The sequence below is a fragment of the Coregonus lavaretus genome, assembly GCF_964263955.1.
Source record: "Coregonus lavaretus genome assembly, chromosome: 37".
Lineage (NCBI taxonomy): Eukaryota > Metazoa > Chordata > Actinopteri > Salmoniformes > Salmonidae > Coregonus > Coregonus lavaretus.
The window spans coordinates 24997508-25021416 of NC_140024.1; the positions used below are offsets into that span (position 1 = coordinate 24997508).

The following is a 23909-nucleotide window of genomic DNA, read 5'->3' on the forward strand; positions in this document are numbered from 1 at the left end:
TACAATGACACTTGCAATTTATTTGTGGTGTTTCACCTGCAATGAACCTTTGTATTCAATTAAAACGCACCCACACAACCCTGCTGTGAACTGGCCAGTAGCCTTTGATCCCATAATAACATTTACAACTACTAAGTTAAAAAATTAAAACGTTTATTCATTCAAATAAACTTATGACCCACAAAAAAAAAAAAAAAGGCTTACAAAAAAAAGTAAAGATTAAAAGAAAAACAGACCTTATACACATCCAGTAGTTATGGAAACGGGGAGACATGGAAAATGTGTTTTTAAAACAAAACAAAAGCGATTGGCGATGGAACGAGCGGTTGTGGTGACCGTGTGTGTATGGTGTGTGAGGCTCTAGGCGTTGCGGTCGATGCGGACGTCAACCTCGCGACCGTTGATCTTGGTTCCGTTCATCATCCTGCAGGCCTGGTTAGCGCTCTCTGGCGAGTCAAACCTGACCGTACCACAGCCCTTAGACTTTCCTCCCTCCATCTTGATCTCTGCAAACATCACCTGGCCTGGAGAGGGAGGGCACAGAGAGAGAGAGAGAGAGAGAGAGAGAGAGAGAGAAAGAGCAGTAGAGTGTTTAAGCACTGACACTGCTAAAGCCATGACAGTACTGCAGCTCAAAGCTACATTCAATCCATCTGCAGGTTGTTCAGTACAGTAAACTGATTGAAGAGGCTTACCACAGACACTGAACTTCTCCTTCAGTTTCTGCCAGGTCAGGTCATAGGACAGCTACAACACAACACAGGACATTAGAACATAGAGGCCTAAAATACTTTAGGGGCATTTTCACAGAGCTAGATGATGCCTACTCCTCTGTCTAAAAGCGCTTCCAATTCACACTACTTAATCTGTGTCCATGATATAAATATCCATACAGGAGTACACATCATATAGTTGATTTGATCAACCTTATTAAAACATGTGTTTGGTGCTTTAATGTGCTTAAAAAGGGGAGTGCACGTCATGTCATATAATGCACATTTATATAGTATTCATTTATTAAACATACATTTCTGACAAAGATCTGACATCCTCCCTTAGCTCTGTCAGACATGGCTCCTCCTCCGTATCCCCCGAACCCTCGGCTCATGGCCATGCTCCCCCCCATACGGTCGTAGCCAGAGCCCATCCGCTCCATGGACCGGCTGCCCATACCACCTTAGTAGAGGACACAGGCAATATGAGTGAGTGTCTCAGATCGGAATTCCTACCGCAGTGGTATTCGGGGTTCTGCAGGCTTTAGTTCCAGCCAAGCACTACCACACCTACCATTCATCAAATCAAGGTCAAGCACAGTGAAACATTGGCAGTCTGACATGTGAGATGTGTGTGCTAACAGACAGTGAGAGCCGAGAGAGAGTAGACAGACAGATGTGAAGGATGTTAATGTAATGGTGGTGTACCTAATCCTCCCCCAACGGGCCCCATGCCTCCTCCATAACCTCCTCCTGATGGAGAGAACGCACGGCATCATACACACGTTACCACAACCTATCAGCGCATCACAACTCAAACAAGTTACAGCACAAACTTCTGTCAGTAACATGTTGGAGGCATAGGGCTGAATGCTAACTTGACCAGTGTTGTGTTACCCATGTAGGAGTTGTGATTCAGCTCTTAGTACAGTCTACCTACAGGTTCCAGTTGCAAGCTACACCACGACCACACTACAACATGCCTAGTCTACTGCCACCACTGACCATGCTGTTAGCGGATGGACATATGAGGGCTATGGACTATGGAATAGATTATGATGACTGACAGTCACAAGTGTGTGTTTGTGAATGAGAGAAAGTGTGAGTGAAAGAGTGAGTGAGATTGTGAGTGTGTAAACTACTCACCCATTCCTCCAAAGGAGTCCCCAAAGCCTCTGCTCATGGACATGTCACTGCGACCAAAGTCTCTGTCCATCCCTCCTCCCATCCCCCCTGACCTGTAGGACATGTCTGGAGAGGGGGAGAGAGAAGTAAAGACAAGGGAAGAGAGGAAGAGAAGGCGCAGAGTCAGAAATATACTCGGTGGAAAGTTGCCATTAAACTTCAGTGTTTGCGAATTTGACTTATTTTGTCCTTACATTAGTTGTGTGTAGTGATGGGGGGGGGGGGGGGATCTATACAGTTACATATCGCAATATTATATTGATACTATCTATTTGTAAAAATATTGCTTTTTGCTCGGTAGCGTTAGCTAGCGCTAGTCGGCTGTACCTGCGCCAAAACGGCTGCATTTTTCATCCTATATCTTGTTCACATCTTTAAAAAAAATAGTGAGCCTACATGTTTTCAGCACTTCTATTTCCCTGACTGATTTAAACTACTAAAAAAACGATTAAAACGATAAATTTTCTCATGCTGTCTCGTCTGTCTGCAGCAGACATTTCGTGAACAATGAGTTTGTAACATCAAATCCCAGTAACGAATCGCGATATCTACCTACATGAGAATATAGTATCGGCACAATATTGTAACGTGAGGTCCCTGGCAATTTCCAGCCCTAGGTGTGTGTGTGTGTGAGAGAGAGTGTCCTTACCTCCCATCCGTCCCATGTCTCTGGCTCCGAATCCCCCCATGCTGTCCATGCCCCCGAACCCTCCTCCACGACACACACAGGATTATTATATTAATGGATAGTCTTGGCACAATAACCCATGTGTTGTTCAGCCATGTAACAGAATGATACAGCAGAGAGATCTATTCTCTAGGACCTTACCTCCTAGTCGGCCCATCCCTCCATATCCAGGTCCTCCTTCCATACCTGACAGACAGAGTCACACACACTTCACGTCTCACTGCTTTTAAGAGCATATTCACACGTTGTTGTACTAAAGCTTATTCTACATTATCTCTAGACAACACTTTCCAGCCACCAACAGTGGGTGAAGGGTGATGCATGTCAGTCTAGGAGGGAACGGTGTCAGTGTGTGATGTAAGCACTTGGAGAACGTCCAGGAACAACATGTAGAGGATTTAAAACAAATAGCTAATCTTCACAAGCGATAACTATCTTATCTATGAACTGACTGGCTCCTCGTCTGACCTGCAGTCTCTGTGCGTGGTTTAAAAAGTAACAGTGCGTTTGCTGGAGTATTATGGAGAGGTTAGGGGTCAGTACTAACCTGCAGGGCCCATGTTGCCCATTCCTCCTCCACCACTCAGCCGGTTGGCATTGATAGGTTGTCCTCCTGGTCCCAGGCCCATCCCGATCCCTCCCAGACCCCCTACACACATAGGACAGAGAGGAGAAGGTTGGAGTATGCTTGACCACACAAACGTATACATCCCTTATGAGATGCCTTGGTTCACTGGAGAAGAGAACACTGAGCAGGTGACAACATGACCCTGTTACAGAGATAATGATAAAGTAAAGTCATTCTATCAGATTACATTAACTTAACATACAGGTGTGTTCTAGTGATAGTCAGGATGGGACAGGATGTGTACTCACGTGGTAACTGGGGAGCTTTCTCCACCGGGTGGAAATCATCAGCTGGCATAGACTTGTCATCCTGAAACACACAGAAACAACATATCAAGAGGTGGTTCTTACACAACCGATATTACCACATCAACATGTAACAACCTCTATGACCTGTGACCTTCCACACACACATTAACTGTGTACAGTGTTAGAGGTTTAGAAATCAGAAACATGCCAATAACAAAGCATACTTACCATCTTAACATGCATCTGTCTGTCAAACAGCATTTGGCCATTGAACATGGCTAGAGAACAGAGTTAAGGAATACCATCAATTACATTTTTTTGTCACATGCTTCCTAAACAACAGGTGTAGACTAACAGTGAAATGCTTATTACAGGTCCTTTTCAAACAATATAAGTGACATGAATAAATACATGGTGAATAAGGAATAAGAATAACAGCTAGGACATGTATAAAGAGTTGTGTATTAGGCCGGTATAAAAAGTTACGCGTCTTCTTCCGTAGTATAACCGTATGCGGGATACAGATAGCATGTGCAGCCTGTTGGAAGGTGTGCGTGTTCTGTGATAGTATATAATATATAAAGGATACAGATAGCCTGTACAGCCTCCAGGGCCTGTTCGAAGGTAACAGTCCCCATCCCTCTACTCTTCCCATCCTTATCCTCCTTCACATCAGCCCTCTTCACTGTTCCTGCCATACCAAACACCTCCTTCAGCTTCTTCCAGCCCACCTTGAAGTCCAGCTGGGAGGAGACAGCACAGAGGGGACCGGGTTAGCATAGAAACAACCATTACCATACAACACATCTAAACAGACAGGAGGGGACCGAATTAGCAATAGCATTCGGCACAGCGAAACTAACATGGTACTTCCAAGTTCTAGGACGACGCAGTTGGACTTGAGATTTAGAGCGCACAGCTCAAGTTCTCTTCAATTGGTGAACAGAATTATTGGTAGGTTAACTTCTGAGACTTCAAAACATCAGATATAAATATTACTCATCTCATATCTATATACTGTATTCTATACTATTCTACTGTATCTTAGTCTATGCCGCTCTGACATTGCGTGTCAATATATTTCTTTATATACTCTTAATTCCATTGCTTTACTTAGATTTGTGTGTATTGGGTATATGTTGTGAAATTGTTAGATATTACTTGTTAGATATTACTGTCGGAGCTAGAAACACAAACATTTCGCTACACCTGCTATAACATCTGCTAAACACGTGTATGTGACCAATAAAATGTGATTTGATTTTAGGGAGAGAGAAGAGGAGAATGAGACGTAAGGATTCAGTATGTATGTTTGTCCTCACGTTGGCTACGAACACAGTGGTCCCTAGCCGTCCGACACGTAGAGCGCTGATGACCTCATGGGGGACGTTTGGGTTGTTAGCGATGGAAGGGGGTACACCTACACCCCCCGGTCCACCCTCCTGCCCCCTGCCTCCCCCTCCAGGGTACATCCCCCCTGTACGCTGCAGCACGCGCCGAGCACGCTCCCCATCAGGATCCTGGAAGATGGAAACAGATAACCGCTAAACGTTTACCTAGAACTTCAACTCTGAGCTTTAACCCTCCACATCAGGGTTCTGGAGCAGGGAAACAAGGGGTTAAACACAGATGGCCCCAAACCTTTGACCTATAATTACAACTCTAACCTTTGACTTTAACTAGGTCTAGTTCACAGTGAATACAGTTAAGACAGTCTCAAGAGGATAAACATTACAAACCATGTTAATGCAACCACATTCCCAGCAGGCTGGATTTAAGTGCAGATTTAGCACACCACTGAGTTTAATCTCTCATCACCGTGTGGTGCCTACAGAATGTGAATGGGTCCTTACCGCCATAATATTGAGGGGTCTTCCATTCAGGTCATGTTTGTTCATGACTTCTATGGCCTTCTTCACAAACTCCTCATCTTTGAACTCCACAACACTGCAGGACAGACAGGACAGTCAGTGGATGAAGACATGTATAACAATGACTCAGGAAGTTAGGTGCGTCTCAAATGGACCCTATTCCCCATGTAATAGCACACTACTTTTGACCAGAACCGTATGAGCCAGCCCCATGTGGCTCTGGTCAAAAGTAGTGTACTTTTAAAATATTAAAAAGTAAATCCGGGACACTGAAATTCGTATGACTTGTCAAGTTTGGTATAGTTACATAAAACAGAAGTTTACTTAAGGCCAAAGCGAAAAGGTGGTTGGTTGGGTTAGATGGTGGGCATATAATGCGAACGTCTAGCAACCCAAAGGTTGCGTGTTCGAATCTCATCATGGACAACTTTAGTAACTACTTACAACTTTTCAGCTACTTAGCTAAATCTAACACGTTAACCTAACCCTAATCCCTAACCTAGCTAACATTAGCCACCTAGCTAACGTTAGCCACAACAAATTGGAATTTGTAACATATCATACGTATTGCAAATTCGTAACATATTGTACAAACTGCAATTCATAACATATGCGAATTGTAATTAGTAACATTTCATAAGAAATTAATACACACCATACGAAACGTAAAATGTCATACTAAAGGGAGTTGTCTGTGATTGACATTTATTTATTTAACTAGGCAAGTCAGTTAAGAACAAATTGTTATTTACAATGACTGCCTACCCCGGCCAAACCCGGACGACGCTGGGCCAATTGTGCACCGCCCTATGGGACTCCCAATCACGGCTGGATTGTGATACAGCCTGGAATCGAACCAGGGTCTGTAGTGACGCCACTTGCACTGAGATGCAATGCCTTAGACCCCTGTGCCACTCGGGAGCCCATTATACATACAGAATAATACGAAATGCACTGAGACCATGTTGCAAAGTTAGACAGGTAAAGTCTGGTTCCTTACCCACATCCCTGTACAGGTAACACCAGGTGATCCAGAGACAACACAGATCCATAACAGAGGGAATGAACAAAGACAGTGATTAGACTGACAACAGTTAACATCATTATTACACATCTGACATCATGCTATTAGTGGATTACATAATCCATCTTGAAGGGCCAGCTAACAGGCCTTGGTGTGGGGAGTGTGTTTTGTTTGTATCCAAGGAAAAAAATTAAGTGAATTTAAAAGACATTGACTTGGGTTGCTATAGACTCGTTTTTCTTGTTCTCAGTGGAGACATAGTACCCTTACCATCTTCAGTGGAATAACAAGGACTCAGGATATACTTACAAATAGCAAATATGTCCGTTCTGTCTACGTTTGTTTTAGAGTTAACACTAAACAGTCAGTTTGAGTTAAAGTACATATTACATTAAATGGTTGAGTTGAATGCATTCACAACCTAGTTTGCAAATTCCTGGATGTATCATAATACTAAAGATTAATAAACGATGGTGAGATTTTCTTGTGAGCCGCTGGAAAAAGAAGAAAGTTATTTTATACAATATCTACAATATTTTAGAAATAATTAGTTTTGTTCATGAAGAGATAATTGTGCCATTGATCCAAATAAAAAGGTAACAAAATTTGAAGACCAAAAAGTCAAATGTCAATCAATAAGACATCACAAAATCCCTTTGAGAAATGGTCAACTGCCAAACTTTGACACCAATTGAGAAAACTACAACAACTTAAAAACAAATGTGTACTAAGTTTCAGATGAATTCAAGTTAGTGTTCCAGAATCAACAAGAAGACATCCTCCATCATCACTCTACAGCCAACTAGGCTATAACAGGCTCTAGCTAACAGCCACCAACATATCATCCCATAGACATACATGGAGAACCCCTTGGATCAGTGCCTTACAGAACACTTGGTAAATAAAGAGATACTGCAGTGGAGGGCATTTAAAACCTCGTGCAGTGAGTTGGTCCACATCACTTACCCTTGACTTTCCTTCAGCATCCTTAAAGAGCTCCACGTATGTAACCTCACCAACTTCATGAGACATACAAAGGAAAAATACCAAGAGAACAAAAGGCATTTAAAATCACCAGTCGACTGTTGAACCACCACTCTCTCGCTCCAGGGCAGGCCGTTGCCTTGGTTATGCCGTTACGATGCTTCCCCATGATTGGTCAACAGTGAGCCCAGACCAACAGTCACCACACAACCCCCTTCCAATGCCTTCCTGGGCTCGACTGAGACAGACACAGTCAGTCAACTACTGTCAACCTGGGAATTCAGATCACACTTCAGTATAAAAGAACAGTTTGGTCAACACGGTTCCTGTCAACATGGCAAGAAGTCACTACAGTTTAAAAAGGTGTCCTTTTCACCTTGCAAAAAAACACTTTTTGAAGAGCTAAAGACCCAATAGTTCAGTGCACAGAAAGACAATGGTTTCATTCATACAAAACAATAATTTGTCACCTTAACACAGGTTCAACTGAATCAAGTGCTCAAGTAGTCAATACTACTACTTGTCTGAGGTTACATTTTGGAGCTATAAGTCAATATCATAAAACCAATAGTAGCTAACTACATAACTAAAATCAACTTTAACAAGCACAGACATTTCAATTCAATCCAAGCTAAATTGGTGTCCACCCAGGAGTAAAAAATGAAATAAATCCAGAAATGTCTCTATTCTACTGACTTAGTAATATCTGCAATACAATAACATTCTGCCTCAGAAGGAACTACGAGAAGATGTGGCTAGGTCTATGTTCTGGTCACAAAGAGAGGACTGAGAAAGCTCCTGTTGAGCTGGCGAGAAGGGGCCCATCACTATAGGGAGAAGCAGCTTGACCCTGTGTGTGGATGGATTACCTTTCTCTCTCATCAGATCTTTAATAGCCTGCCACTTCGTGTCATAGGGGATATTGCTAATGAACACGCGGTTCCTGTGACCCCCTCCTCCACCCTTCTTGTCCCCGGTGACCTGCTTCTCTTTGTAGGGGTGGAAGCGGTTCCCTTTGCGGCCTCCTCCAGACGTCTTTTCTTTGAGCTCAGACTTGGTATTCGGGGTTGGGGCGGTTGCGGGGGCATCAGTGGGGTCGTCTGCGAGGGCTTCGGCATCATTGATAGGGGCGTCATCGATAGGGTCACCATCTACAGGGGTATCATCATCACCAAGGACCTCATCTCCAAGGACCTCGTCATCACCCAGGCCTAGGTCCTCTTCTTCTGCAGGGGCATCTTCGCCAAGAACCTCGTCTTCTTCTGGCTCTCTGAAGAAAACACAGAAGAGTACAGTATTAATGGATGTAGCTAGCTTGTCTGTTATAGCTAATGTTACCTAAACCTACATGGCATGGTAATTTCACTGATGTGCCAAATAATAAAGACGTGCACATAACAGTTTATGCAACTTCAATCTCCCCTAACTAACATGGATTTATGGACACAAACGGCTAATTAGCTACAAAGTCATATTTTCATCCAACTGGAGGGTGGAAGAGAGGAGAGGAAAGTTACTGTAGGCAACTCTCTGGATTCAACTACAAATTGACTCCATTCAAACTGTCGGCTCCGCACTGGCAATACATTACCACCAACTGTCTGCTGTTGGCTAGCTAACGGTTCGCTAGCTAAATCTCCATTAAGGGACTGTGCACCTAAACCATATAAATCTTATTAAATTACTAGAGGGGCCATCTAACTGTAAGTCGCTCTGGATAAGAGCGTCTGCTAAGTGACTAAAATGTAAATGTCATAAACCTTCAAAGTCCCAGAATGGATCCCAGAATGGGATGAAAATGGCAGCCATATTGGTCAGGGAGAAATCAAAACTAATCTAATTGGAATGGATGGCAGTAGAGGCATAATCCTGATTTTAAATATGTAGTCAAATAAAAGGCATGTGACATATCCTAAATATTGTAATAGAATTGTCAACTTAAAATAGTCTTAAAATTACAGTTTATATGGACTTCATACAAATGTTTGGTATAAATAGACATATATATATAGATAGATAAACCTTAAAATGTCTAAATGTTTCTTTTCTTGGAAAGCAATATTAGTACTTGTTGAATTGACAACTTGTCCAAGTCCCATCATCAACTGATTTCAGTTGGCTGTGGATTGACTGCATTGTTTGAATGGAATGTTGTCATTGTCAGTAAAAAAAATGGCTAACTAACATACAGTGCGAAAACATTCCTCAAATTCATTATTTTACACAATGTCTCATCACAGTACTGGAAAACCATGGTTGACCAACTCCCTGCCCAAAATGGCTGACCTTTATCCCCCCATAAGGTTCATGCCCGTTCTAGTGTTCTATTTCCTAATTCTATGAGTTAAACGCACTAGCCAGATAGTAAATTTAGCTAGCTACACATGGTTGGATGGCTAAAAACCATTTAGTTGTCTGCATAACTAGCTAGTAAAATAACGACATATTACACAAATCTTAAAAAATGTTGATGACCAACTAAGACGATAACCAACAAGTTAGCTAGTTAGCAAGAAAAGTAGCAACTAGCTAGCAAACGTTAGCTAGTTTTAATGATAGCGTTAATGCTAGGCTAATGTTGCTAACGTTAGCTAGCCTCCATCTTGCCGGTGAGTGCAGCACAGATTGTGCCAGAAAAATACGATGTTTTAGTTACATTTTCAGGCCATTCGTGCCATCCTGAGATGTTCCCTCGGTCTCAGCCTCGATGGGTTCAATAGTTTCCTGGGCAATATCTGCCATATTCGTCTGTTTGCAGAGAAAGCTAATTCAATCGAGAGATGCGCCTCCGCTCACACTGCGCAGTTTAAAATAAGTAACGCTCCAGGCCTCCACCAACGCGAGAAAATGCGAGAATTTGGCCTGGATGTCTAAAGCCTAAACACCGGTAGATTTCCTACATACAATTGATATATTTCTACACATTTTCGATTTGGTTTTAGTAATTTCAATGTCGACTAAGATTGTTTTCCCCCGAAAATAAATAAATACATATTTATAAATTAAATAAAATACAATTTTTTTATATATATATATATATATACTGAACAAAAATATAAACGCAACGATTTTACTGAGTTACAGTTCATATAAGGAAAGCGTCAATTAAAATTGTACATTTGAGTCATTTAGTAGACGCTCTTATCCGGAGCAATTTACAGTAGTGAGTGCATACACTTTCTAAATTAATTAGGCCCTAATCTATGGATTTCACATGACTGGGCAGGAGCGCAGCCATGGGTTGGCCTGGGAGGGCATAGGCCCACCCATTTGGGAGCAAGGCACACTCACTGGGGAGCCAGGCACAGCCAATCAGAAATAGTTTTTCCCCACAAAACGGCTTTATTACAGACACAAACTCCTCAGTTTTATCAGCTGCCCGGGTGGCTGGTCTCAGACAATCCAGCAGGTGTATAAAAATGGATGTGGAGGTCCTGGGCTGGCGTGGTTACATAGGTAAGCCAGTTGAGAACAAGTTCTCATTTACAACTGCGACCTGGCAAAGATAAAGCAAAGCAGTGCGATAAAAACAACAACAACACAGAGTTACATATGGGGTAAACTAAACGTACAGTCAAAAACACAATAGAAAATCTATATACAGTGTGTGCAAATGTAGTAAGTTACGGAGGTAAGGCAATAAATAGGCCATAGTGCAAAATATTTACAATTTAGGATTAACACTGGAGTGATAGATGTGCAAAAGATGATGTGCAAATAGAGATACTGGGGTGCAAATGAGCAAAATAAATAACAATATGGGGATGAGGTAGTTGGGTGGGCTAATTACAGATGGGCTGTGTACAGGTGCAGTGATCGGTAAGCTGCTCTGACAACTGATGCCTAAAGTTAGTGAGGGAGATAAGAGAATCCAGCTTCAGAGATTTTTGCAGTTCGTTCCAGTCATTGGCAGCAGAGAACTGGAAGGAATGGCGGCCAAAGGAGGTGTTGGCTTTGGGGATGACCAGTGAGATATACCTGCTGGAGCGCATACTACGGGTGGGTGTTGCTATGGTGACCAATGAGCTAAGATAAGGTGGGGATTTGCCTAGCAGTGATTTATAGATGACCTGGAGCCAGTGGTGAGGGCCAGCCAACGAGAGCGTACAGGTCACAATGGTTAGTACTATATGAGGCTTTGGTGACAAAACGGATGGCACTGTGATAGACTACATCCAATTTGCTGAGTAGAGTGTTGGAGGCTATTTTGTAAATGACATCGCCAAAGTCAAGGATCAGTAGGATGGTCAGTTTTATGAGGGCATGTTTGGCAGCATGAGTGAAGGAGGCTTTGTTGCGAAATAGGAAGCCGATTCTAGATTTAACTTTGGATTGGAGATGCCTAATGTGAGTCTGGAAGGAGAGTTTACGGTCTAACCAGACACCTAGGTATTTGTAGTTGTCCACATATTCTAAGTCAGACCCGCCGAGAGTAGTGATTCTAGTCAGGCGGGCGGGTGCAAGCAGCGTTCGATTGAAGAACATGCATTTAGTTTTACTAGCGTTTAAGAGCAGTTGGAGGTTGTATGGCATTGAAGCTCGTTTGGAGGTTTGTTAATACAGTGTCCAATGAAGGGCCAGATGTATACAAAATGGTGTCGTCTGCGTAGAGGTGGATCTGAGAGTCACCAGCAGCAAGAGCGACATCATTGATATACACAGAGAATAGAGTCGGCCCGAGAATTGAACCCTGTGGCACCCCCATAGAGACTGCCAGAAGTCCAGACAACAGGCCCTCCGATTTGACACATTGAACTCTATCTGAGAAGTAGTTGGTGAACCAGGCGAGGCAGTCATTTGAGAAACCAAGGCTATTTTGTCTGCCAATAAGAATGCGGTGATGACAGAGTCAAAAGCCTTGGCCAGGTCAATGAAGACGGCTGCACAGTACTGTCTTTTATCGATCGCGATTATAATATCGTTTAGGACCTTGAGCGTGGCTGAGGTGCAGCCATGACAAGCTCGGAAACCAGATTGCATAGCGGAGAAGGTACGGTGGGATTCGAAATGGTCAGTGATCTGTTTGTTAACTTGGCTTTCAAATACCTTCGAAAGGCAGGGCAGGATGGATATAGGTCTGTAACAGTTTGGATCTAGAGTGTCACCCCCTTTGAAGAGGGGGATGACCGCGGCAGCTTTCCAATCTCTGGGGATCTCAGACAATACGAAAGAGAGGTTGAACAGGCTAAGAATAGGGGTTGCAACAATTTCGGCGGCTAATTTTAGAAAGAAAGGGTCCAGATTGTCTAGCCCAGCTGATTTGTAGGGGTCCAGATTTTGCAGCTCTTTCAGAACATCAGCTGTCTGAATTTGGGTGAAGGAGAAGGGGGGGCATGGGCAAGTTGCAGCAGAGGGTGCAGAGCTGGTGGCCGGGTAGGGGTAGCCAGGTGGAAAGCATGGCCAGCCGTAGCAAAATGCTTGTTGAAATTCTCGATTATCGTAGATTTATTGGTGGTGACAGTGTTTCCTAGCCTCAGTGCAGTGGGCAGCTGGGAGTAGGTGGTCTATAAACACGTGTAACCACATTTGGACGTACTGCCAAATTCTCTAAAACAATGTTGGAGGTGGCTTATGGTAGAGAAATTAACATTAAATTATCTGGCAACAGCTCTGGTGGACATTCCTGCAGTCAGCATGCCAATTGCACGCTCCCGCAAAGCTTGAGACATCTGTGGCATTGTGTTGTGTGACAAAACTGCACATTATAGAGTGGCCTTTTATTGTTCCTAGCACAAGGTGCACTTCTCCTTTCCCCCTTCTGATAACCAGGTGGCGAATCGCATCTCTGCATGTCTGGCAGACATATCAGTATGGATGACGGATCACCACCTCAAGCTGAACCCTGGCAAGACGGAGCTGCTCTTCCTCCCGGGGAAGGACTGCCCGTTCCATGATCTCGCCATCACGGTTGACAACTCCGCTGTGTCCTCCTCCCAGAGTGCGAAGAGCCTAGGCGTGACCCTGGACAACACCCTGTCGTTCTCCGCCAACATCAAGGCGGTGACCCGCTCCTGCAGGTTCATGCTCTACAACATTCGGAGAGTACGACCCTGCCTTACACAGGAAGCGGCACAGGTCCTAATCCAGGCACTTGTCATCTCCCGTCTGGACTACTGCAACTCGCTGTTGGCTGGCCTCCCTGCCTGTGCCATTAAACCCCTACAACTCATCCAGAATGCCGCAGCCCGTCTGGTGTTCAACCTTCCCAAGTTCTCTCACGTCACCCCCCTCCTCCGCACACTCCACTGGCTTCCAGTTGAAGCTCGCATCCGCTACAAGACCATGGTGCTTGCCTATGGAGCAGTGAGGGGAACGGCACCTCTGTACCTTCAGGCTCTGATCAGTCCCTACACCCAAACGAGGGCATTGCGTTCATCCACCTCTGGCCTGCTGGCTCCCCTTCCTCTGCGGAAGCATAGCTCCCGCTCAGCCCAGTCAAAACTGTTCGCTGCTCTGGCACCCCAATGGTGGAACAAGCTCCCTCACGACGCCAGGACAGCGGAGTCACTCACCACCTTCCGGAGACATTTGAAACCCCACCTCTTTAAGGAATACCTGGGATAGGATAAAGTGTTCCTTCTAACCCCCCCCCCCCCCCAAATTGTAAAGTGGTTATCCCACTGGCTATAGGGTGAACGCACCAATTTGCGAGTCGCTCTGGCTAAGAGCGTCTGCTAAATGACGTTAATGTGCCCTTGAGCAAGGCACTTAACCCTAATTGCTCCTGTAAGTCGCTCTGGATAAGAGCGTCTGCTAAATGACTAAAATGTAATGTAAATGTAAATGTAAATGTGCACCTGTGTAATGATCATGCTGTTTAAACAGCTTCTTGATATGCCACACCTGTCAGATTGATGTATTATCTTGGCAAAGGAGAAACGCTCACTAACAGGGATGTAAACAAATTTGTGCACAAAATTTGATAGAAATAAGCTTTGTGTGCGTGTGGAATATTTCTGGGATCTTTTATTTCAGCTCATGAAACATGGGACCAACACTGCCATATATCTTTGTGCTGTGCTGTGATGTTTTACATACATTTTGAACCTTTCTAATCGTATAGGATCCACATGGTGAGCTTCACATGTTACATTTATATGTTGTTCAGCGGGCCATATGTTTGACACCCCTGCTTTTGCCCCACTGCGTCTCTCTCACACACTCTCTCTCTCTCTCGCTCTCTCTCTCTCTCTTTCTCTCTGAACTTAAGGCCCTTTAACTTTGTACATCCATAACAGTCCATAAAGAGCTCTTTCTTCTATGAATTGATAACATATTTCCAATCCATCTAACCATATAAATATGATTCATTAACTGAACATCAATAATGTAATAATGATCAAACTAGCCAGGTCCAAAGTGTCATGTTGAACAGTCAGAAGCCCAAATATATCTCTGACCATGTGCTTGTGGCATCAAGTTGGTATCTGTGGGTTCTGAAAGGGAGCCAGAGATGTTTGGCAATTGGGGCACGTGCCCAGGGGCCCCAGACCTCCAGGGTTGTGGGCCCCACGCTTGTAGAATATCTGGAAAGTTGCTTTAAAACTAAAACATTTTCTCTCATCCTAATGGCAAAATGTGAAGAATAGCATGAGATGAGCTATAAAACAGTAATGTTTCTCTCTGCCCCATGGTCAAATGTGTTGAAATGCAGGAAATTGGCTTTAAAACTGCTAACTTATCTCTCAGCCTTATTGCAAAATGTGTAGAATAGCATTATGAAACTACAAATGTTTCTCTCTGCCCCATGGTAAAATGTGTTGAAATGCAGGAAGTTATCTGTTTAACCCCAAAAATATGTTTTCCTAAAGAAAAAGGAGGTAGCTGCCCTGGGGCCCTAAATGCGGTAGTCCGGCCCTGATCAGGTACATTCAGTGACACTGACACTTCTCACAGTAGCAATATGCTTTTTGAGGTCTGAATGTGACTTGTGTAATGTACCTTGTACATACACTAATAACAGTGAAGTGATACCACTGAAGGCCCACTGTAGAATAATGTAAATGTAAGTGGTCAGGTGATACCACTGAAGGCCCACTGTAGAATAATGTGAATGTAAGTGGTCAGAGAGGAGCATGAGGGGTGTGGCAGTATTTTGCAGATATAACACCAGTCAGCCTAATAAAGATGTCTCAGCAACAGGGCTCTGATTGGAGAGAGTGCAGACTGCGTCTCTGTTCCTAATGTCTCTGTCTCTGTAAGTCAATAACCAAATAACCATTACCCCAGGGTTCTCTGTAATGGCCCAACGGGACACAGGCCAGAGAATGATGTGATTACATTCATCATGAAAAAAATCAGAATGTCTCGAGGGAGAATTAAGGAAGATACTGCTGCCCTTTCGGGAATATAGTCTAATGACACAGCTCTAGAAAACTGGAGAAAAGGAAGGGAGAGAGAGAAAGAGAGAGAGAGAGAGACGCAGAGGGGCTAAAGCAGGGGTGTCAAACATATGGCCCGCTGAGCAAAATATAAATGCAACATGTGACGCTCACAACGTGGATACTATACGATTAGAAACTGGAAAGGGCCTTCCCCAAACTGTTGCCACAAAGTTGGAATCACAGAATTGTCTAGAATGTCATTGTATGCATTGTATGAGTTAAGATTTCCCTTCACTGGAACTAAGGGGCCTAGCCCGTACAATGAAAAACAGCCCCAGACCATTATTCCTCCTCCACCAAACTTTACAGTTGCCACTATATGTTCGGGCAGGTAGCATTCTCCTGGCATTTGCCAAACCCAGATTTGTAAGTCGGACTGCCAGGTGGTGAAGCGTGATTAATCACTCCAGAGAATGTGTTTCCACTGCTCCAATGACAGCGAGATTTACACCACTCCAGCCGACGCTTGGCATTGCGCATGGTGATCTTAGGCTTGTGTGCGGCTGCGCGGCCATGGAAACCCATTTCATGAAGCTCCCGATTAACAGTTGTTGTGCTGACGTTGCTTCCGCACTCGGTGGTCCCGTTCTGTGAGCTTGTGTGGTTTACCACTTCGCGGCTGAGCCGTTGTTGCTCCTAGACGTTTCCACTTCACAATAACAGCACTTACAGTTGACCGGGGAAGCTCTAGTAGGGCAGAAATTTGACGAACTGACTTGTTGGAAAAGTGGCATCCTATGACAGTGCCACGTTGATAGTTACTGAGCTCTTCAGTAAGGCCATTCTACTGCCAATGTTTGTCTATGGAGATTGCATGGCGGTGTGCTTGATTATCTACAACTGTCAGCAACGGGTGTAACTGAAATAGCCAAATCCACTAATTTGAAGGGGTGCCCACATACCTTTGTATATATAGTGTATCTTCTACTGATTATGAGATTAATCTCGTCGATGACAACCCAATATTTCCACTGCTGATAATATGCTATGTGTGCATACAGTATATATAATATCTGCTCATTCTGCAAAGGTGTCTGGCACGATCAAATCTCAATCTACTAATGTTTTATTGTAATTACTTTTGGATTGGACTTTCCTGGAGTAGGCTACAATATGCAGTGAAAATCGAAAAATGACATCTTAAAACGGGAACAGCAGTAAAGCTTTGGTCACACACCAGATTGAGGATGTGAATACAGTAGCCTACTCAAGCCCCAAAGGTAATTTACTAGGTTAAAGTTGAGTGAGAGCACATTCTCTCGTACAATAGCCTAATGACCTAGAGAAGAAAGTCAGGGCATGATAATATGCATAGTATTGTAAGAAGCAGCAGGTGATGTTGCAGTGATTGTTTTACAGTTGATTATGTTTGTGTTCTCTAGTGTCCTGCTGACCAGCTCTCTCTGATAAAGACTCTCTTTCTCTCTCTCTCTCTCTCTCTCTCTCTCTTTCTCTGTCTCTCTCTTTCTCTCTTTCTCTCTCTCTCTCTCTCTCTCTCTCTCTTTCTCTGTCTCTCTCTTTCTCTCTCTCTCTCTTTCTCTGTCTCTCTCTGTCTCTCTCTCTCTCTGTCTCTCTCTCTCTCTGTCTCTCTGTCTCTCTGTCTCTCTCTGTCTCTCTCTCTCTCTCTCTCTCTCTCTCTCTATCTGTCTCTCTCTCTCTCTGTATCTCTCTCTCTCTGTCTCTGTCTCTCTCTCCTGCTCTCCTTTGTACTCACAGTATGCTCACAGTATGCACAATATGTAAACATTATTAAAGTGACTAGTGTTCCATTTCTTAAAGTGGCCAGTGATTTCAATAGGCAGCAGCAGCCTCTAATGTGCTAGTGATGGCTATTTAACAGTCTGATGGCTTTGAGATAGAAGCTGTTTTTCATTCTCTCGGTCCCAGCTTTGATGCACCTGTACTGACCTCGCCTTCTGGATGATAGCGGGGTGAACAGGCAGTGGTTGGCGTCCTTGATGATCTTTTTGGCCTTCCTGTGACATCGGGTGCTGCATGTGTCTTGGAGGGCGGGTAGTTTGCCCCCGGTAATGCGTTCGGCAGACCGCACCACCCTCTGGAGAGCCCTGCGGTTGCGGGCGGTGCAGTTGCCGTACCAGGCAGTGATACAGCCCGACAGGATGCTCTCAATTGTGCATCTGTAAAAGTTTGTGAGGGTTTTAGGTGCCAAGCCAAATTTCTTCAGCCTTCTGAGGTTGAAGAGGCTCTGTTGCACCTTCTTCACCACACTGTCTGCGTGGATGGACCATTTCAGTTTGTCGATGATGTGTACGCCAAGGAACTTGAAGCTTTCCACCTTCTCCACTGCGGTCCCGTCGATGTGGATAGGGGGGTGCACCCTCTGCTGTTTCCTGAAGTCATCTCCTTTGTTTTGTTGATGTTGAGTGAGAGGTTATTTTCCTGGCACCACACTCCCAGAGCCCTCACCTCCCTCGCCCAATAGATATGGGAGTTTATCATCAAAATTAGATTTGTTTTCGAATTCTTTGTGGGTCAGTGTAATCTGAGGGAAATATGTGTCTCTAATATGGTCATACATTTGGCAGGAAGTTAGGAAGTGCAGCTCAGTTTCCACCTCATTTTGTGGGCAGTGTGCACATAGCCTTTCTCAATAGCAAGGCTATGCTCACTGAGTCTGAACATAGTCAAAGATTTCCTTAATTTTGGGTCAGTCACAGTGGTCAGGTATTCTGCCACTGTGTACTCTCTGTTTAAGGCCAAATAACATTCTAGTTTGCTCTGTTTTTGGAAATTCATTCAAATGTGTAAAGTAATTATATTTTTGTTTTCTCATGATTTGGTTGGGTCTAATTGTGTTGCTGTCCTGGGGCTCTGTGGGGTCTGTTTGTGTTTGTGAACAGAGCCCCAGGACCAGCTTGCATAGGGGGCTCTTCTCCAGGTTAATTTCTCTGTAGGTGATGGCTTTGTTATGGAAGGTTTGGGAATCGCTTCCTTTTAGGTGGTAGTAGAATTTAACGTCTCTTTTCTAGATTTTGATAATTAGTGGGTATCGTCCTAATTCTGCTCTGCATGCATTATTTGGTGTTTTACATTGTACACAGAGGATGTTTTTGCAGAATTCTGCATGCAGAGTCTCAATTTGGTGTTTGTCCCATTTTGTGAATTCTTGGTTGGTGAGCGGACCCAAAAACCTCACAACCATAAAGGGCAATGGGTTCTATAACTGATTCAAGTATTTTTAGCTAGATCCTAATTGGTATGTCGATTTTATGTTCCTTTTGATGGCATAGAAGTCCCTTCTTGCCTTGTCTCTCAGATTGTTCACAGCTTTGTGGAAGTTACCTGTGGCGCTGATGTTTAGGCCGAGGTATGTATCGTTTTTTTGTGTGCTCTAGGGCAACGTTGTCTAGATGGAATTTGTATTCGTGGTCCTGGCAACTGGACCTTTTTTGGAACACCATTATTTTTGTCTTACTGAGATTTACTGTCAGGGCCCAGGTCTGACAGAATCTGTGCAGAAGATCTAGGTGCTGCTGTAGGCCCTCCTTGGTTGGGGACAGAAGCACCAGATCATCAGCAAACAGTAAACATTTGACTTCAGATTATTGTAGGGTGAAGCCAGGTGCTGCAGGCTGTTCTAGTGTCCTCTCCAATTCGTTGATATATATGTTGAAGAGGGTAGGGCTTAAGCTGCATCCCTGTCTCACCCCCCGGCCCTGTTTAAAGAAATGTGTGTGTTTTTTGCCAATTTTAACCGCACACTTGTTGTTTGTGTACATTAATTTTATGATGTCGTATGTTTTTCCCCCAAAACCACTTTCCATCAATTTGTATAGCAGGCCCTTATGCCAAATTGAGTCTGAAGCTTTTTTTGAAATCAACAAAGCAAGAGAAGACTTTGCCTTTGTTTTGTTTTGTTTGTCTCTCTCTCTCTCTCTCTCTCTCTCTCTCTCTCTCTCTCTCTCTCTCTCTCTCTCTCTCTCTCTCTCTCTCTCTGTCTCTCTCTCTCTCTGTCTCTCTCTCTCTCTCTCTCTCCTGCTCTCCTTTGTACTCTAATAATTTATCAGGGTCAGATATATAAAGTTCACACACAAATCACACACATACTGTATGCATGCACAGGTACCCACACACACCCCCACACAGGGTCAGATACTATCAGAGTGGATTAAAGTTGTGCTCATATAATGTAGGAGAAACATAACAGACAGAGTATTAAACAGCAGAGTGCTCTATAATCTCAGTTCATCCAGGCCCATTCATAACCATTAATATTCAGAAAGGGAGAGTTATGATTTCCTCAAGGACAACTGAGATGATCCTCTGGTGTTTTAACCATCAGAATAAATACACTCTTTCTAAATACCATCTCAGTCATATCTATTATAAACTATGACAATGACACAAACTCTGGGTAAGTATAGTATGTACAGTTGAAGTCGGAAGTTTACATACACCTTAGCCAAATACATTTAAACTCAGTTTTTCACAATTCCTGACATTTAATCCTCGTAAAAATGTCCTGTCTTAGGTCAGTTAGGATCACCACTTTATTTCAGAAAAATAGTAGAGAGAATGATTTATTTCAGCTTCTTTCATCACATTCCCAGTGGGTCAGAAGTTTACATACACTCAATTAGTTTTTGGTAGCATTGCTATTAAATTGTTTAACTTGGGTCAAACGTTTTGGGTAGCCTTCCACAAGCTTCCCACAATAAGTTGGGTGAATGTTGGCCCATTCCTCCTGACAGAGCTGGTGTAACTGAGTCAGGTTTGTAGGCCTCCTTGCTCGCACATGCTTTTGCAGTTCTGCCCACAAATGTTCTATAGGATTGAGGACAGGGCTTTGTGATGGCCACTCCAATACCTGGACTTTGTTGTCCTTAAGCCATTTTAACACAACTTTGGAAGTATGCTTGGGGTCATTGTCCATTTGGAAGACCCATTTGCGACCAAGCTTTAACTTCCTGACTGATGTCTTGAGATGTTGCTTCAATATATCCACATAATTTTCCTTCCTCATGATGCCATCTATTTTGTGAAGTGCACCAGTACCTCCTGCAGCAAAGCACCCCCACAGCATGATGCTGCCACCCCCGTGCTTCACGGTTGGGATGGTGTTCTCTGGCTTTCAAGCATTTCCCTTTATCCTCCAAACATAACGATGGTCATTATGGCCAAACAGTTCTATTTTTGTTTTATCAGACCAGAGGACATTTCTCCAAAAAGCACGATCTTTGTCCCCATGTGCAGTTGCAAATCGTAGTCTGACTTTGTTATGGTTTTGGAGCAGTGGCTTCTTCCTTGCTGAGCGGCCTATCAGGTTATGTCGATATAGGACTTGTTTTACTGTGGATATAGATACTTTTGTACCTGTTTCCTCCAGCATCTTCACAAGGTCCTTTGCTGTTGTTCTGGGATTGATTTGCACTTTTCGCACCAAAGTACGTTCATCTCTAGGAGCAGAATGCGTCTCCTTCCTGAGTGGTATGGCGGCTGCGTGGTCCCATGGTGTTTATACTTGCGTACTATTGTTTGTACAGATGAACGTGGTACCTTCAGGCGTTTGGAAATTGCTCCCAATGGATGAACCAGACTTGTGGAGGTCTTCCATATTTTTTCTGAGGTCTTGGCTGATTTCTTTTGATTTTCCCATGATGTCAAGCAAAGAGGTAGGGCTTGAAATACATCCACAGGTACACCTCCAATTGACTCAAATGATGTCAATTAGCCTATCAGAAGCTTCTAAAGCCATGACATCATTTTCTGGAATTTTCCAAGCTCTTTAAAGGCACAGTCAACTTAGTGTATGTAAACTTCTGACCCACTGTAATTGTGATACAGTGAATTATAAGTGAAATAATCTGTCTGTAAACAATTGTTGGAAAAATGACTTGTGTCATGCACAAAGTAGATGTCCTAACCGACTTGCCAAATGATAGTTTGTTAACAAGACATTTGTGGAGTGGTTGAAAAACACGTTTTAATGACTCCCAACCTAAGTGTATGTAAACTTCTGACTTCAACTGTATGTGTTAGCTAGACATTTCAAGATGGCTGTCACTTCTAATGTCACAGATTAACTTGTGGGTGAAGCACATTCCAGATGACAAATCTGATAACAGTGATTCTATTCTGAGTAAACAAGCAGCAGGGTTCCTTTAAAAGCCCATCCCTCTATCCCTCCATCCCCCTGTTCCTCCATCTTGCCATCCCTTCATCAATGAATCTCTCCATCCGCCATCCCTCCATTCCTACATCCCACCATCCCTCTGTCCAGTCAGGCAGTATCTGGTAATGAGTGTTTAAGTAGATGGGCTGTTTCAATTATCAGCCCGCCAACAGCAGCACCAATTATACTATAAAACCCATTGGGGTGGAGATTGGCATATGTAGCAGTATACCTACAGAGTGAATACGGCCTTATAGTGTAGCAGCATACCTACAGGGTGAATATTGGCCTTATAGTGTAGCAGTATACCTACAGGGTGAATATGGCCTTATAGTGTAGCAGCATACCTACAGGGTGAATATGGCCTTATAGTGTAGCAGTTTACCTACAGGGTGAATATGGCCTTATAGTGTAGCAGCATACCTACAGGGTGAATATGGCCTTATAGTGTAGCAGTATACCTACAGGGTGAATATGGCCTTATAGTGTAGCAGCATACCTACAGGGTGAATATGGCCTTATAGTGTAGCAGTATATATAGTGTAGCAGTATATATATGGGGCGGCAGGTAGCTTAGTGGTTAAGAGCGTTGTACCAGTAACCGAAAGGTCGCTGGTTCTAATCCCCAAGCCGACTAGGTAAACATTTGTCGATGTGCCCTTGAGCAAGGCACTTAACCCTAATTGCTCCTGTAAGTCGCTCTGGATAAGAGCGTCTGCTAAATGAGCAATTTATTTTTTATTTATTTTATACCTACAGGGCGAATATGGCCTTATAGTGTAGCAGTATACCTACAGGGTGAATACGGCCTTATAGTGTAGCAGTATACCCTGCAGCATTAACAGAGCAGCACCTACAGAGATCAGAAGCCTGCAGCCCCTCCAGCAAGGATGATGAAGAGGAGGAGAAGGAGGATGAAGAGGAGAAGGATGATGAAGAGGAGAAGGAGGGGGAAGAGGAGAAGGATGATGAAGAGGAGACTGATGATGAAGAGGAGAAGGATGGAGAAGAGGAGAAGGAGGGGGAAGAGGAGAGGGATGAAGAGGAGAAGGAGGGGGAAGAGGAGAAGGATGGGGAAGAGGAGAAGGATGATGAAGAGGAGAAGGATGATGGAGAGGGAAGGATGATGAAGAGGATAATGATGATGAAGAGGAGAAGGAGGGGGAAGAGGAGAAGGATGATGAAGAGGAGAAGGAGGGGGAAGAGGAGAAGGATGATGAAGAGGAGAAGGATGATGAAGAGGAGAAGGAAGGAGAAGGAGGGGAAGAGGAGAAGGAGGGGAAGAGGAGAAGGAGGGGAAGAGGAGAAGGAGGGGGAAGAGGAGAAGGAGGGGAAGAGGAGAAGACGGGGAAGAGGAGAAGGAGGGGGAAGAGGAGAAGGAGGGGGAAGAGGAGAAGGAGGGGGAAGAGGAGAAGACGGGGAAGAGGGAAGGAGGGGAAGAGAGAAGGAGGGGAAGAGGGAGAAGGAGGGGAAGAGGAGAAGGAGGGGAAGAGGAGAAGGAGGGGGAAGAGGAGAAGGAGGGGGAAGAGGAGAAGGAGGGGAAGAGGAGAAGACGGGGAAGAGGAGAAGGATGAAGAGGAGAAGGAGGGGAAGAAGCGGTGGTGGAGAAAGAGGAGGGTTGTTGCTGTGTTCTGCAGCCCCAGTACTCATGCAGCAGGAGGGAGGGATGTGTGTGTGTCTGTGTCTGTGTGAGAGAGAGAAAGAGAGAGAGAGAGAAACAGCAGACTGACTGGCTATGTGAGACTAACAAATGGTTGCTATGCAGCAGGATGGGGAGCGTGCTTTTGGAGGGAGAGAGACGGAATGATAATGAAGAGGAGGAGGAGCAGGAGGAGGAGGAGGCAGCGAACGGGGAATGTGAGAAGAGAAGCGAGAGCTGCCTGGGAATCTGACCACAATAACAGTGATTTCTCTCTCTGTCTCTGTCTCTGTCTCTCTCTCTCTCTCTCTCTCTCTCTCTCTCTCTCTCTCTCTCTCTCTCTCTCTCACTCTCTCTCTATCTCTCTCTCTGTCTCTCTCTCTCTCTCTCTCCCTGACGCTGAGCCATCTGA

General features: G+C 44.1%; 1 protein-coding gene across 1 annotated transcript; it reads right to left on the reverse strand.

The window, feature by feature from the left end:
• Window positions 1–10161, reverse strand: LOC311111914 (myelin expression factor 2-like). Its single transcript, XM_084154837.1, has 17 exons — window positions 9998–10161; window positions 8211–8611; window positions 7324–7376; window positions 6334–6341; window positions 5316–5409; window positions 4785–4982; window positions 4052–4205; window positions 3691–3740; window positions 3463–3523; window positions 3134–3235; window positions 2728–2772; window positions 2548–2610; window positions 1860–1964; window positions 1422–1466; window positions 1028–1176; window positions 696–747; window positions 1–524 (listed from the first exon to the last, which is right to left on the reverse strand). Exons 1-17 carry the CDS (start codon window positions 10081–10083, stop codon window positions 361–363), a joined length of 1830 nt encoding a protein of 609 aa, XP_084010963.1. The 5' UTR covers window positions 10084–10161; the 3' UTR covers window positions 1–360.
• Window positions 10162–23909: the final 13748 nt, after the last annotated feature.